The sequence below is a fragment of the Engystomops pustulosus genome, chromosome 5, assembly GCF_040894005.1.
Source record: "Engystomops pustulosus chromosome 5, aEngPut4.maternal, whole genome shotgun sequence".
In the NCBI taxonomy this organism is placed as follows: domain Eukaryota; kingdom Metazoa; phylum Chordata; class Amphibia; order Anura; family Leptodactylidae; genus Engystomops; species Engystomops pustulosus.
Genome location: NC_092415.1, coordinates 58,685,591 through 58,701,449, shown reverse-complemented (window position 1 = coordinate 58,701,449; position 15,859 = coordinate 58,685,591). Strand labels below are relative to the sequence as shown.

At 44.5% G+C, this 15,859-nt stretch overlaps 1 protein-coding gene across 2 annotated transcripts in view; it reads right to left on the bottom strand.

Moving 5' to 3' along the window:
- The window catches only part of ROCK1 (Rho associated coiled-coil containing protein kinase 1), an 87,484-nt gene extending 72,158 nt beyond the window's left edge, over positions 1 to 15,326 (bottom strand). For both annotated transcript variants that reach the window (XR_011855723.1, XM_072152098.1), the window contains exon 1: positions 14,739 to 15,326. Coding sequence is in view for 1 of the 2 variants with exons in the window: in XM_072152098.1 (XP_072008199.1) it covers positions 14,739 to 14,831 (93 nt within the window). In the remaining variant the exon portion in view is untranslated. The remainder of the gene's footprint in view (positions 1 to 14,738) is intronic.
- Positions 15,327 to 15,859: the final 533 nt, after the last annotated feature.

Sequence of the window (15,859 nt, the reverse complement as noted above, 5' to 3'; positions counted from 1 at the left end):
ACGTGGTCCTATCCCATGGACCTTACATGCAAATGACAAACAGATCACATCAGGGAGCCCCAAAATGCTACAATTTTATTTTTTAACCGAGACCATCTCTTCTATTTGTGAAGGAAAGCTCTACTACAGCAGAATGTGAATGGTGCCTGACATTATTCCATCTACAAATGTTTGTAGTCACCAGGAAACCGGATTTTATGAGTTATAAATATTTCACCAAGTGCCAGTTAATTCCACATATTTTATTCATTTAGGACTTTGTAGTTTTAGTAGATTCCACTAAAACAATTCCTATAACCATTTATAACAGTGAATACTGGGAAGCGCTCCAAAGCAATATATGTCATTCCCTACATTCCACGTTGTGAGGTATTCAGGGCTAAATGTAAAAAAAGATGTTCCCTATACGAAGGGAGGAAAAGAAAAATAATCCTTTCTGGGTTACCCTGCTGTAGGGCGCACAAGTAGAAGGGTAGGTGTTGGCGACAAAAGTCTACACAAGAAAAATAAGGGATGACAATTTACATGTCTCACCCAAATTCTGTGCATAAAGACTGCAGAAAGTCAGTGCCATTACCCCGTTCATGCCTGGCGCCCCCTGTTAGGCTACATGCACACTGCACAATTTGTAATCGATGAGGCCAGACACCAGCCGGTGAGCACGTTGTGTCCAGGCCGGACGGCCGGAATGCAAGATATAAAGCTCATGGACGCTGCTACGGCAGTGTGCGTATAGCCTTAGGTTATGTGCACACAACGGCCGGGTAAAAAGAGTAATGTCTGCGGTTAATTTTGGCCAGTTTGGTCACAGCGAGACACTGTCAACGCACTGTAAGTGTGCACAATAGACCACTATGTGGGCCATAAGCAATTTGTGCAACTACCTCACAGCCCCATATTCGGGTTGTTAGCACAAAGCCTTTAGCCCCATAGAGGTCTATTGTGCACTGTGCCATGTCTCACTGCACCATGACTGAGCCAGGGTTCTCCCGACAGGACTTATCCCGCTTCAGGCTGCCCAGGATGTACTGCTATCAGAGCAATGTTAAATACTGTGAGCAGCCTGGAACAGCAGGAGGAATCAGGAGGTACACAGTGTGCCGGATTACCATTGCAGATTCTGCTTCAAGGCTTGAGTGAAGCTACAATGATGATCCAGATTGCTCCTCCTTTTAACTGTATTGACATCCTAAGAAAGCCAATACAATTGACAGAATTTGGCAGAACAGGGAGCAATAAAGTTACTGTTGGTGTTGGTGTTGAGTATTAAACAAGTGGTTTTTGGTTGTAGTGTGGGAACTCCATCTCTGAAAGGTTCACCATCACTGCCTTAAAGGGGTTTTTCCAATTTTACTCAGTGTTATTGCTGTTTTAGCTCCTCTCTCTCCATTGGCATATTGATGGGTATGAAAGTGTATTTCTTCATACTGTTATAATTATACCGCCATATAGTGCCAATAAGACATACACTGTCTAAGTAATACTTCTAATATCAGTGTAAAATCCCAGAGTGTGGATGGGGCCTCACTAAGCAGACACATTACTGTATTATCATCTAGTTCTGTGGGGTAACAATGTGGTTACATTATCAGGGTACAGGTGTATATGCACCTTCATCTGGCTTCTGACATTGTACTAAAACATGATATGATTACACAGAGTCCGATAGACCATTACACTTACACTCTGGGCTCTGCTACATTGCACAAATATGAGCCAGCATCCCCCTTCCCCCGTTCACACTTTGGGACTTCACACTGAGCAGCCGGCAGGCCACATACTGCAGGGGGCCGGCAGTTCACATACTAAAAATTTTAAAAGTTATGCATTTTTGAAGGTGGGGAGTAAAAAATGAAAAGACAAAAACTAAAAAGGGCCTGTTCGTTAAGGGGTTAAATAATACTCAAGCCCCTTTTTTACAGGGTTTTTCCCCCAGGGTGTGGACTTTTTTGTCCACGATTATGGGGGCTGCCTTCTTGCCTGAGCTCTAGTAACAACATGCACCAACAACTTGCAAGCCTCATAGCCCAAGGTAGTAATAATCTGAAGCCAGTGAGGTCTAGGGAGAGATAGCTAAACACCTATTTATACTGCAGGTTTGGATATCACATCATCTACTGACAGTAGTGGAGGCAGTGATTTTCTCCTTCTGTATTCCAGTCTGATGTATAGGAGTTCACTGCTGCACACAAAGCTATAGCTTTCTTTTATAAAATGTACACAATATAGAGAAAAAATAATAAATGTTCCAAAAGTGTTCAAGAGAAGTGGTCACTGTAAAATGCAGTGTAATCTGCAGGCAGCATGTTATAGAACAGGAGGAGCAGTTCATATTGATATACAAGTTTTGTGCAGAAGTTATAAGTCATCTTTGCCGAAAAAATATCTGCTCAGCTATTCCTGCTCTATAACATGCTACCTGCAGATTACATTATTCTTATGGTGTGTGGTTCACTTGGCTCCACTGGCACACAAAAGTAGTTTCAGGATGTGGACTGCGAAATGTAAGCATTTGTTGCTACTACACCTTTACTTTCCATGGCTTGGAGACAACAGCCCTTGACTGCAAACTTCAAAGAGTCTAATAGCAGTAATTGTTTAGATGCAGAGGTCTGATTATACTAAATGGTGCATAACCTCAAATTGTAGGATTTTCCCCATGAACAGACTTGCCACAATTGTGTTGATTCATAAAGGTAGATTACACATGAAGAGAAAACTACTGTGACATTATGGGACAAGAACGGAACCATTTTGAACCATAGAAATTCTATTTTGCAACTATACGCCGCTCTAGAAAGTTATCCTGTTTTTTTTTTTAAAAAAAGTAAATTAAAAAACTCATTATCTGAACAAAAACAGTTAAATAGCTTTTTATTTTTTAACTTATCAATTGGTGAAGGGTGGGGGTCACCAGCACACTGGCCAAACAGCTGCTTGATGTGGTCACAGGGCATGTGCAAGAACTGCATCTGAACAGGACAGTGACAACATGTGGCACTCGGCTGTGGAAAGGTGAGCACACACGCGTGTCACTGTACATTAGCCGAGTGACCGCGTGTTTCACACGTTCGAGCAAAAGTAGCCTTATTAATAGATCCAGGCACTGTGACTGTGGTAAACTTTTTATATCTGTTATCCATCCTCCATCCTTATCTAATCAACTTTTACAATTATGTTAATGACCCTGAAGGGCTCCTGGTGGTGTTACTAGAGCTGCATGTTCTAGATTCACATGCTGTTAAATCGTCTCACCTTTCCCCCTTGGTACTTCCCCGCCCCCTCTACCTGATGTTACCTTACTGCAGTAGAGGAATAATAATAAATAATCCCTTTATTTATAATGGAGTGAGAGGAAACTGGAGGACAGAGAGAACAAACTCTTTGCAAATGTTCACCCAGGACCCCAGCGCTGCAAGGCTGTAGTGCTAACCACTGCGTCACCGTGCTGCCCTGGTGATCTTGCACAGTGGCAATCTGCAGCACAGAGTCTCTTAACACTTGCCAGGGGCCCTTCAGGCTCAGAATAATTTTAAAAGTTGATTTTAGCAGGAAGGAGGCCATGGATAACAAGCATAATAAGATTATCACAGTCACAGTGCCTGGATCTAGTATAAAGTGTCCCTGGTTTATTATGCTTGATTTTGGTGGTAGATTTCCTTTAAATATCATAAAAGATTCTATTAACAGATTTTCTAAAATACACTATACATACTGAATATTGTATGGTTAAATCCTAAAGAGCCAGTATAGAGACTCCTTAGGAAATCGCCCCATACAAGACACTAGGAAATATTTCATTACACACTAGAGAAAGACACATTCACTGACAATTTCTTGTAATCCCTAAACTCGCACTGCAAGTTCATTGAACGCATCATTCACCAACCACATCCTGTGACGTCATGTCCTGTTAGCAAATCAGAGGTTTCTTCACTTCTACCATCTGAATATCACAAAGGATGTCGTCAAAACACTAATCCAGTATGAAAACGCACAAGTATACTGAACGGAACAAAACACGTGTTTTGTCTGCTGGGAGACCTTTAACAATGGGCCTAACAAAAACCAGTTGAGAGAAAATATTTTTTGGCATGACTAGAAGTCACTTCTTTAGTGCGGTCGGCCCTGTTTTTATGTGCATCGCAAGTGCTGAAAGCTGCACCAGGATCCTCAGACATGCTACAGATTACAGAAGATAATAATAACCAGCGCCTATTAGAAATACATATTGCTTGCCTTTCCAGTTATATGCACACTGTCTGTGTTCTTGTTACATGTTTTTAGAGGTCTTTTAATTGTTTTTTTTTTAATCAGATGTACTTTTGTGATGTATTGTAAAATTAATTCTGTAACAAAGATTTGATCTATTCATTGAAGTTATTGTGTGTGCTCTTCTATGGATGTTTAGTAGGGATTATCTCGGTATAAAACAGATTACACATATACAACACAAGCAATAACATATATTGAGGACATCGTCACCTATGGTGCTATGGTAAACTAAACCCAGGTAAGCTGCTAGTTACTAGACACTTATCAATGGCCAAAAGACATCAAAATATATGAATGCAGGGATCCCCGCTACTCTCCTCATTTCTCTTTGTGGGACATGGTCATGCAAATTACAATGAAATGTTTGGAAAATCTCTCCTGGAAATAATCCAAATGCTAAGTGCCCCTGGGGATCACCAGGTATTGTCCCCATTACATAGTCTATAGGGGTCAACTCAACTATAGAGTGTAGAATGAATGAGGGGGTGGAACGCATCACTACGGTTATATCAGTTTTCGGTCTTCAAAATTTCTCCAAAATCCACAATACAATGTGGTCTATGAGCCTTCGGCTTGAGAAGTGCCACTCACGTGCCAATGATAGTAGAAAAATCTCGGCCGTATCCATAGAAAATCGCTTGTCCGTGTTTTATTGAGCCAGTGAATGACAAAAGAAGAATACTACATTCAAGTGCATTCTACTACATTCCCTCTATCCCACTACATGTGTTTACAGATATTATAAATGTGATGTGCTAAAGACTTCTTAAGAGATCCTAAAAACTAGAGCAAGGTCCTGCCTAATAATTAATCCATTCTATGGATACAATGTAAGAAAACAAATACTATCCAGATGTAATTCACGCAATTCCCATTATGTTATTAATAAACCAATACAAGTCTCCAGAGATGGCTTACTGTTCTTGGCGAGTCGTCATTACAAGTCTTTCCCTTAACTCTTACAGAACTTTTTAGTTATGAAAATAATCAACAAACATTTCAAGCGTCTGATAAAACTCATGAGCAAATGTTACAGTGAAGTATACAGATAAACCTGATGGAGTCCAGGAAAGGTAGGAGGAGATAAAGCCATGAGCTCTGCACCACTGCCAAGTCACATAAAATCACTGCCTGGCCACCAGCAGGGCACAGGGAGCGCTAAAGAGTTAATGCAGTAACAATATGGGATGATAGCCATGCGCGCTCAGGACTGGAATGAGAAGCAGCTATTTTGAGCGTGGCATGTGGGAGACACTTCAGTTTCGTGTGCAGCTTGTAACTATGACAACATGAAGTTCTGTCTTCTGCAGCTGCATGTGGAGCGCTAGGTGTCCTCGAATGTGCTAACGGGGCTGCCGAATATTATACACCTACAGGGTGCTCCCTCCATCCCACTACATGTGTGCACCCTGGGAACCCAGATTGTGGCACTGGAAAGTTACAAGCAGTGAGAAGCGCATTGTTACCTTGTATGAAACTGTTATGACAGCTCTGAACTAATAAAACTGCCTCAGAAAGCCAAGGTATGTGCACTATTTTCTATGGATGTGGCGCTGAAACTATTGTGCTATACAGGTTCCTGACTAAGGTGTGCAGGACAGGATGCAATAGGCTTATACACAGTTCAGACAGGTGTTAAAGGAAATCTACCGTTTGATTTTATGCATTATGAAGCAAACATGCCTTGAGAACGTGGTAGCTACATTGATGCAGCCCCTAGTGCCGTATTTCTGGCTGACAGGTCCTCTTTAAGCCTCTTCGTACAAGGCAACTGTGGTCCCCTCTCTGGGGGCCACAATAAATCTAGTGTGGGTGGAAGCTCTGGCTTCGCGGCCTTCACCAACTGAGGTAATATGGTAAGTTTGTACCACGAGAATTGCCCAGCCACTGGATGCTGATGCACTCTCAGGGGCACCACACTCTCAGCCGGAGTCACCCAACCTCTGGATGTTGTCAGCTTGCATGGCATAGGTTAGCAATTACTCAACTAGAGCCTTTAAAAGGGAATCTGTCACCACATGTGCACATATACAGCCAGTGACAGTCTTATTAACTGACTGACACCCTTTTAGATAAAAATTGTCTTGCTTACATCCACGTTAATCACCTTTTATCTTATATTACCTGGCATCAGAGGGGACGTGTACCACTCATACCCCTCCCATCTGATACTACCCATGCCTTATGCCTCCTTACTGGTCACAGTTCATGACATGTGACCAGTTTGACATCATCTGAGGTCTTTTAGCCTCTTAACATTAGCAAACTGTACACCATGTATGTATCAGACCACATGAAGTCACAGCAACCTCTATGTACTTCTACTCCACCTCATCCTCCATGCAAGCTGCTGTGATTTCATGTAATCACACACATGGAATACAGTTTGCTTTTCTTAGAAGGCTAAAGGACCTGCAATGTCACTCTGGTCACATGTCATGAGTGTAACATAAGACACTGTAAAAAAATTGACACAATATTTCCCATCTGTACATTGAGCTTTATATATCTGTAGTTAAATATCAGCAAAAAGTCCCTTAGTACAAGGAGGCAGAGAGGTGATTTGAAGAGACACAGAGCTGTCAGTCAGAATAATGGGGTGTGGGTCACTGCCAGCCTGAGAGAGAAGAGTCACAGATACCAGACATGAGTCACAAAAGCTTGCATATCAGAAAAACATCTGTAATTAAGGTACAGTGCCCGTCTGGCAGCTAATTTTAGATAATATGGGGAGGACTTATAGGATGGTCACAACCTGGTGACCGATCCTCTTTAAAAACCTACAATACATCATGTGCACTGTGGGTTTCACGGTATTTCCACCCAGATTCGCACCTTGATGTTAGATTTACGATTTTTGGGTAAACAGCAAGGTAAAATCTTACGGGATTCTTAGGAAAGACACCTTTCACAAAACTTTCTCAGATGGAAAGTATTAGAAGCAGTTCACAGTAGCATCAGGGCTTTCTGTTACACTCGCCTTGTTAGGAGAGCGCAACAGAAACGGAAGGTCTACTGATCGCCACTGACAACAATACTCAGAAATTTCTGTTATGCTTCAGTTATTAATACTGAAAAAAATGTTGCACAATTTGATAACATGGGGGGGGGGGGGGGGGACCTGTTGAAAGCAGGTGCGCTGTTCATCCCTTCACTTTCCATTGAAGGCCGTGCTCAGGCCACAGACATAGCTATAGATCGCACACTCTTTTATCTCGCGGTGGCACACTTGTTCCTTCCGTGCTATGCACAATGCAATCCTATGGTGGCTGTTTGCTAGCTGCCATGCATGGGCGTCTGAAAGGGCCCTTACACTGCACCACACTATGTTAGAACTATATGGTTAGCTTTAGGTAGCACTAAATACTTTGTTATTTGCAATCAGACACCTAGCTTTATCACTAGCATTATATGCCCAAACTTTATTCCCACAAATAGCTTCCCTCTCCATCCACTTAGAAGTCTGACAGCTGAATGGTCACCGCTTATCTACACTGCACAGAGTACACAGAACTTTCCACAAAGAATGTTTCCAGGTCCCGCTTATCAAACAGACCTTGTACTGCACAAGTGATTTGCTTTTTGAAATGAAAGGCAAAAAGTTCTGCCTTTAAAATAAAATCTATGCACCAAAAATTCTTGTTTTCCAGTCCAAGAGCACACATCGGATGTGCATGAAGTAGTTAAACTATAGAAGGATATAGTAATGGCAGAGACTATGGTAATATTAATACTTAATTATGGTAATAATGCTATTGGCCGTTAAATAGGATATATTAATTGTTAGATCAATCATGGATAGTTCTATTAGGATCCATCTGGGACAAGTTACAGTAAATGGTTTCCTAAGGAGGAGAGGCTGATGCAGGGATTAGTCTGACTACCAAATTTGGAATAAAGGACCTTTCCTCTAATATTGGGTTAGTAAAAGCAGCTTCTGGAACAATATTGTAGAAACATAAGTTGCTCATGGTTGGTTTATTTGAGACATGAATAGTGCTGCATACTCTACTATTCTACTAAGAACCAAAGTAATTAACTACAGCGGCTCCAAAACACAAGAAATTGAGAAAATTTTATTCCCCATCATTTAATAAAAAATGAAAACAGTTGCTCTTGTTTATTCACATGTCGTTCCCTGGAAATGCTCCCCCTGCCTTCCTTATGGACCCAGAATGTGGTTTCACCATTGTCTCCCCCTACAAGGACAGCGGATTCTTCACTGCACTGAAAACAACTCAACATCCCAAAAATAAGGAAGGAAGGAAACAAAGCATCCTACCCAACCAGGACAGCAGAGGAGGACAACAATTTCCAAAAAGCCTGTTTTGGGACAGGGTGACAATGGTGACCAATGCTGGATTTGAAAACCATATAGAAAAAAAAAAATGAGTTGTTGCGTTGGGCTTTTTTGGTAGTTTTCATTTCTGTCTTCTCATCAAAGAACACCCAAAGTAAGGACACGTTCTGCATATACTTTAGTATCAAAAGCTCCTTATAATCATTTGCAGCTGATTATTGTGGTATAGAGATAGAGTTAAAACATTACATGATGCATGGAAAGTAGCCAGGATAAGGGCTCATTCACATGGCCGTCTGCGAGGACGTACATGCGGTCGCATGTACGTCCCCATAGACGGCAATAGCGGCGCGTCGCATGTGTGGCACCGATCCGGCCAGCACACCGCAAAAAGATAGCATGCTCTATCTTTTGGCGTGTGTGCGGCCGTGCGCCGTTATTCTCTATGGAGGGAGGAGGGGCCGCCTCCTCCTCCGCTCCAGCACACGGCGGTATGCCCAAACAACTTCCACACCATGTTTCTTTTATTTTACAGCTTAGTGACATCATCCAGAAATCAACTTTGAAGTGGGATGTAAGTTAGATGTATAAAGTCTGGGAGGCAGAGAGTTTAACACTGAAGTCAAGCTCTCCCTGCCACTAAACGCCTCCTCCCATGTGATTTACATCATGTGCTGGACTTCAGGAGATCTGATAAATGATGTCCCTGGACCATCAATTGCAGTAAAGGGGACATTCTACAGCAGGGAGAGCTTGACTTCAGTGTTAAACTCTCTGCCTCCTTGACTTCATAAAACCAATTTACATGTCACTTCAAAGTAGATTTTCTAGATGATGCCACCAGACCAGGACATGAAAAAAAAAACATGTTTTATAAAATGCTCAGCTGCCTGACAGCATCCTGCTAGTAGTTTATTAGGCCAATTTCTGATGACAGGTTCCTTTTAAAGACAATTAATTGTTTATAGCTGGTTTCACAAGTAAAAAAAATTGACACCAAATTGACACCAAGTCATGCTGAAGGCTAGATTGAATGAGAAACTACCATAAAAATCAAGCTATTACCAAGTAGCCTGAAGGATTTCTGGGGGTGTTACCAGAGCCCCTCTGTGCTACAGATTCACAGGCTTATAAAGTGCGCAAGCAGCACTTCCCCCGCGCACTGTGCTGAACTTTCCTTTGCTGCAGTATGATTACATCAGCCCCAGGGCCTAAATCTATAAGTACGTGCCACTGGTTTATCATGAGGGATTTTGATGGTAGATTTCCTTTAATTCCTCAGGTAACTAGCACATTGCGACTTCTCAGCTACGGAATGAAGGCCTTTTTTAAATATAAGCACGCCTTTATAATGAAGGAAGGGTCAAAAAGATATTTAATACTATATCTGCAGGCGCTGTAGGTTTAGTTATCAAAAAGAAGCTGACAGGTTTCTGTATCTAAATCCTGAACAAAGCATCGACAATCATTGGTTCAGTATTTTGCATCAATGTTTATAAGTGGATCCAAAATACAGAAGATACAGAACTTGTCATGAAATCTTTGCTTTGTGTAGGGTCCGTTCTGGCTTTTAAATACTAATGCAAAATATGGATCAAATACTGTGTTAAAGTGTTTTAGGGATAGTAAATCCAAGGCGACTAATGATGTAACTACAGTTCACTGCTGCTAGAACACAAGCGACTAAGTCAGTATAAGGCTACATTCACACACAGAAAACAGAGCAAACTATCTTTTGCCCGTGTACGGCACAGAACCGTACCAGCGCCGCGCTGCTTTTGCCGTTTATGGGGACGTATATGTAGCTGCAAATACAAGTCCCACCAAACAATTGTGTGAATGAGGCCTTAGGCCTCTACAAAAAGTAGCAAAGAGCTCCGCTACTTAGCCTTATATGTAACACATAAAAGCTATTAGAGGAGTGTGGTTTTAATAATCTGGTGTTTAAGTGAAATTTATCAAACCCACTGTGAGGCTTCCAAAATATTTTGTAGTTACTTAGCAATGTCACACACCCGTAGTCTGAAGTACACATTTGTCTCCACAATAATGAGCATGGGAATGTGACTCTCCCAACAAGGTCTCATGTTAAGTGATAGTAGTGCCCAAGCACAAAAACTAGTTTTTTCAGATTGCTGTGGGCGGTGGAAATCAAACTTTAACATTTTCCCTTTCACGCCATTTTACTTCCTTTTTTCTTAGGACAGATACTCCATTGTTACATTTCTTTAAGATATTTTACTCTACATATTAATGAGCCTTAAAGACAATAAACAAAGAATTATAAAAGCAATATTCTGAGGCAGGGCCTCACGTGGGCCTGGAGATTAGCATATCACAACCAGACCAAGAGTCCCTGTCTGCATCAAGAACCCTCCCATGACAAGGTACAACTATAACTCTCAGCATATCCCGGCAAGTGGTGAGAAATAATCTTTAGATTTACTCGTTATTCAAGGGCTATGGCCCAACTTTCTGATGGAAGACTTGTTTAGTAAAACAGAAGGCAGCACAGGTAGAGCAGTCCTCAGGACACGGTGCTGTAGGTTGTATTTGCGCACCTTTCATCACAGAGTAAACAATTCCTTGTCCGATAAGAAATGAAAGCCTTTCCAGCTTAAAAAGATCTAGATAACTTCTCACATATATTTTATACATATACAAGGCACAATGGATGCATTACTATCCACAATGTTAGATTCTTTCATACAACAATCCTGGTGGCCTCATATACATTCCCCCTGATGCATGAACAGACAAATACATGCTAAACCAATCAGGTGCAAAGTTTTATGCATATTACATAAGTGTGTGATGGGAGGGGTCAGATGTCAAGGGTGGAAGTAAGGATCAGCAGTTCTCAGCAGTGCCCTCCATTCAAAAGCACAAGGGGACCGGCGAATGTGGTAAAAGACTGGACATATTAAGATTCAACATATACAGTCCTTTCTTGCACCAAGATAAATGTTTGGGTACAGACAGGATACCACCCTACACAAACTATGGACCAGATTTTGGTATATTACCAGCTTGGGATTTATAACACCCATCAATGATTTCTCTTTATATTCCCACTTGGTTATTAAACAGTGTTTTCCCATCTTATGTTTTTCTTCCCGTCTGTAACAAAAGGTTCTACAGAAGAAGCCAGGACGATTGAAGAATAATCTGAGAACATTTTATGTTGGGCATTGCAAAATTTAAAAGGAATGGCTTGGGGCAAAACATAAAAGGCCAAACACCGATATGAGATGAATACGTGAGGCTTGGCGACCCAGCAGTATATTGCGTCTATACACTATAGAACTAGGCAGCAGCAGACAACTTCTTCCCTGGTGTAGCAGCCACACAGTCTAAGCTTCCAATCACTTCAATGATAGCAAATGCTGCACAACACACAGTACCATGTATTGCAGCACTGCACTCTGCTAATGTGGGCTGCTGTGCCCTACCACCTGGAAAACCTTTTAGGGGCAGTTTTTAAAAGAAGGCAGTGAGTTTTGTTTTTATAATATCTTGCAACTTGCTCTGCAGGTTATAATATAGTGTACTAGGGTCAAAATATGCATTGGAAGCCCTGATGAGTCCAAGTGGTGTGAACTGAAACCAGCCCTAAAAACACAACCACACCGCTACTATGTTTTCTCAGAGGGGCTTGTAACAAATATAAAAAAAATCCTACCATGTCAGATTGTGACTGCAACCTTAAAGGAAACCTACCACTTGTAGTGGCAGGTTTCCGATGGCAATACCGAGCACCAGCTCAGGGTGAGCTGGTGCCGGAGCTTATTTTAGTTAGTGTTTTAAACCGCGGTATCGCGGTTTAAAACACTTTTTAAACTTTGTAGCCGGCGCAGGCAGGTACGCGCTCGGCGCTTACCGTGCGCGCGGCTACATAGGAAGTGAATGAGAGCCGCGTGCACGGTAAGCGCCGAGATTTTCAGTCTTTGATGAAACTTTAAAGTTCCTGCTCCAGAGAAGCTAGAGGTCAAAGCGTTTCTAGATCTTTGAACCCAGCAATTACTTATGTCACATCTCTATGTATTGTACATTGTGACTTTCTACACATAGTAAATTACCCGTAATTTTTCCCACCCATAAGATACAACACAATAACTATAAAGGAGGAGAGAAGTTGAATGACAGGGATGCACTAAATCCACCCACACATCTTATCCCAGGGAGGTAGGCACCAATCTACAGATCAGATGGCATGTAAAGTGGGTGCTTACAGGGGCTGATGTTAGAGAGGACTGATCAGGTCTATGTAGGCAGCAGTCCCATTGTGCGTACACGTCTACTACTATTATCCAATTCTCTCATAATCCATTCTGTTATTGCTCTCAGAAACGCACCTAATATTTGCATCAATTGCACATTTGGCATTAATTACAAGACGCCAGAATCCATTAGTAGTGGTGAACCCCAGTGCAGAGTATTCATGTGTTATAATACTGTATAGATACTGAAAATCAACTTCAAAGAGACAACATTTCCTGTGTAGGCTCCAGGGTGGCACTTCCGTGTGTAATTCACCTCTTCATACTCGGCACCTGGATATAATGGGGGTCTCAGAGATATACAAATAGCTGAAGGAAGGGAGAGTCCCGCGACACATCCACACTGATCTGTATAAAAGTAGGAGATGTTACATTACCCCCCCCCCCCCCAACCACTGGGGGCACATCTGTCACCCTTGGCTGGAGTCAGGCGCTGGCACACACTGGGCACAGCACATCTCACACACAAGGTCTGGGGCTGCAGAGAGAACATACCCACCATCTGGCTACGTGTCAGGATTTCTACAAGCGGGCACCTATCATTTCTCCCGTGCAGAACCTGCCCGGGCAACGCTACCTAGATATAATTATATGCCGCACAGTCAGACCTATTCTGCACTTCCCTCTTTCTACACAAGCAATTTCATCATCAGGTGACTTAAAGGGGAAATCCGGTAAAATATCAGAATTTACATTGGGACCAGCAAGAGGCTCTCATTTAAAAGATACATCATCCAGACAATTCCTTTTTTTTTTTTAGCAATTTGATATTCACCTAGGGAACTGCCATCACAACTCCTGTAACCCAGCTTTCTAGGGCTCCTGAGCTGCAGGAATACACAGAGAAGAACATAACCAAGAAAGCATTGTGACTATGCGTGATGGTCTGAGAAGCAGACTTACATTTATATGGAGTGAGGTGATTGGGAATATGCAAGAATTAATCTGTTTCCAAATAGTGTGTGACATGTCATAGACCAGGGGTGACATTCACGTTATCTGCATGTGGTGAAGTGCGTTTTAGACAACTTTGGCTGCGCAACAAGTACTGTCACTGTGCATTTCTCGTGTTTTGGACGAAGCCGCACAGTGATGACACTGCACGACATTGCACTCCCGAAGATGGCTGAATCGCACTTGATCGCACATGGATAACACGAACATGGTGGCTCCACGACTCACAGGGAACCTAAAGCGCCTGCACCCAACGGAGCTGCCCCTAGCCCCGGCCTGCACCCAACGGAGCTGCCCCTAGCCCCGGCCTGCACCCAACGGAGCTGCCCCTAGCCCCGGCCTGCACCCAACGGAGCTGCCCCTAGCCCCGGCCTGCACCCAACGGAGCTGCCCCTAGCCCCGGCCTGCACCCAACGGAGCTGCCCCTAGCCCCGGCCTGCACCCAACGGAGCTGCCCCTAGCCCCGGCCTGCACCCAACGGAGCTGCCCCTAGCCCCGGCCTGCACCCAACGGAGCTGCCCCTAGCCCCGGCCTGCACCCAACGGAGCTGCCCCTAGCCCCGGCCTGCACCCAACGGAGCTGCCCCTAGCCCCGGCCTGCACCCAACGGAGCTGCCCCTAGCCCCGGCCTGCACCCAACGGAGCTGCCCCTAGCCCCGGCCTGCACCCAACGGAGCTGCCCCTAGCCCCGGCCTGCACCCAACGGAGCTGCCCCTAGCCCCGGCCTGCACCCAACGGAGCTGCCCCTAGCCCCGGCCTGCCCCCAACGGAGCTGCCCCTAGCCCCGGCCTGCACCCAACAAGCTTCTATAGAGTAGGACTGACAGGCAATCATTACCGGACATTATAAGTGAGGACTAGTAAGAAGGCTGCAGTAAGTGCAGTCCTGGGACAGGTCCCTTCCGTCACCTCCGTGTCCGTACACACTCACCAGCAGACAGTCCGTGTTCACCTCCGATTTGGGGTCACGGAGGAGGACGTCGATCTTGGCGAAGCGGGAGTCGAAGCTCTCCCCGGTAGACATGGCTGCGAGCGGGCGGGCAGGAGAGGCCGTGTAGTAGCGGCTGCAGTCCGGCCAGGCCTCACAGTAGAGCCGGGGAGCGGAGGAGGCCGCCTGCTGCTGCTGCTATGTGCTGTGTGTCAGCTCCGCGCTCCCTCAGCCCCTCCTCAGCGCCGGGCTCAGCAGCGGAACGGACCCCGGCATCCTCCCCCTCCGCCGGACACATACACACAGGCCCGGGCACAGTACAGCGGGGCCCCGGTGACAGCTACTGGGACAAGCCGCCGGCTCCGTGTAGTTCCCTCTCCGCTGTCAGTATCCGGGCCGCACGGTCATCCCTGAGCTCTGTCCTTCCTCCGCCCCGGGGCGCACAGCTCGGGCAGGGCAGCTCTCCCTCCTGAGGCTCACAGATTGATGATGATGAAGCCGCAAGCTCCTCCTGACTCACAAGCGCTCCACAAACATGTCCGCCTTCCTGTTCAAACACACAGCCGGGCGGGGAGGGGAGATCGAGGCCGCGCATGCGCCTGAGAGCGGGGGAAGCGGAGGCGGGAGGGAGGCCTGGGCGCAGCATTAGCAGCCGCTGTCACCCGGCTGTCAGGACCCTCAGACCCTAGAAAACCACCTTAAGACCACGTTATTTTAGTTGTTTTTCATGTTTCCGGTTTTTACTTCTCTTCTTCCACAAGCCATAACTTTTTTGTAAAGCTATAACTTGTTTTATTATATGTGAGAGAAATTTTACTTTCTAGTGGCACCACTTAACCCATTCCTGCCATGCGGCCCTTTTTCGTTTTTGCGTTTCCATTTTTCACTTCCCACCTTCAAAAATCTCGAACTTGTCTGGGGTCGCAGACACACCCATGTGCCTCCGTGTGCCCCTCTGCCTAATCTATCTTGCCAAGTTCCAGAGGCTTGGCGCGCGTACCCGCCTCCTAGGGCACGTGCACGCTGGCTCTGTAAAATTTAAAGGGCCAGTGTGCCGTTAATTGTCCCTGGCTGGCTGCCAGTTCTGTAAAATAGCCAGCCCCTTCCTGTGTCCCCTGCCGGAT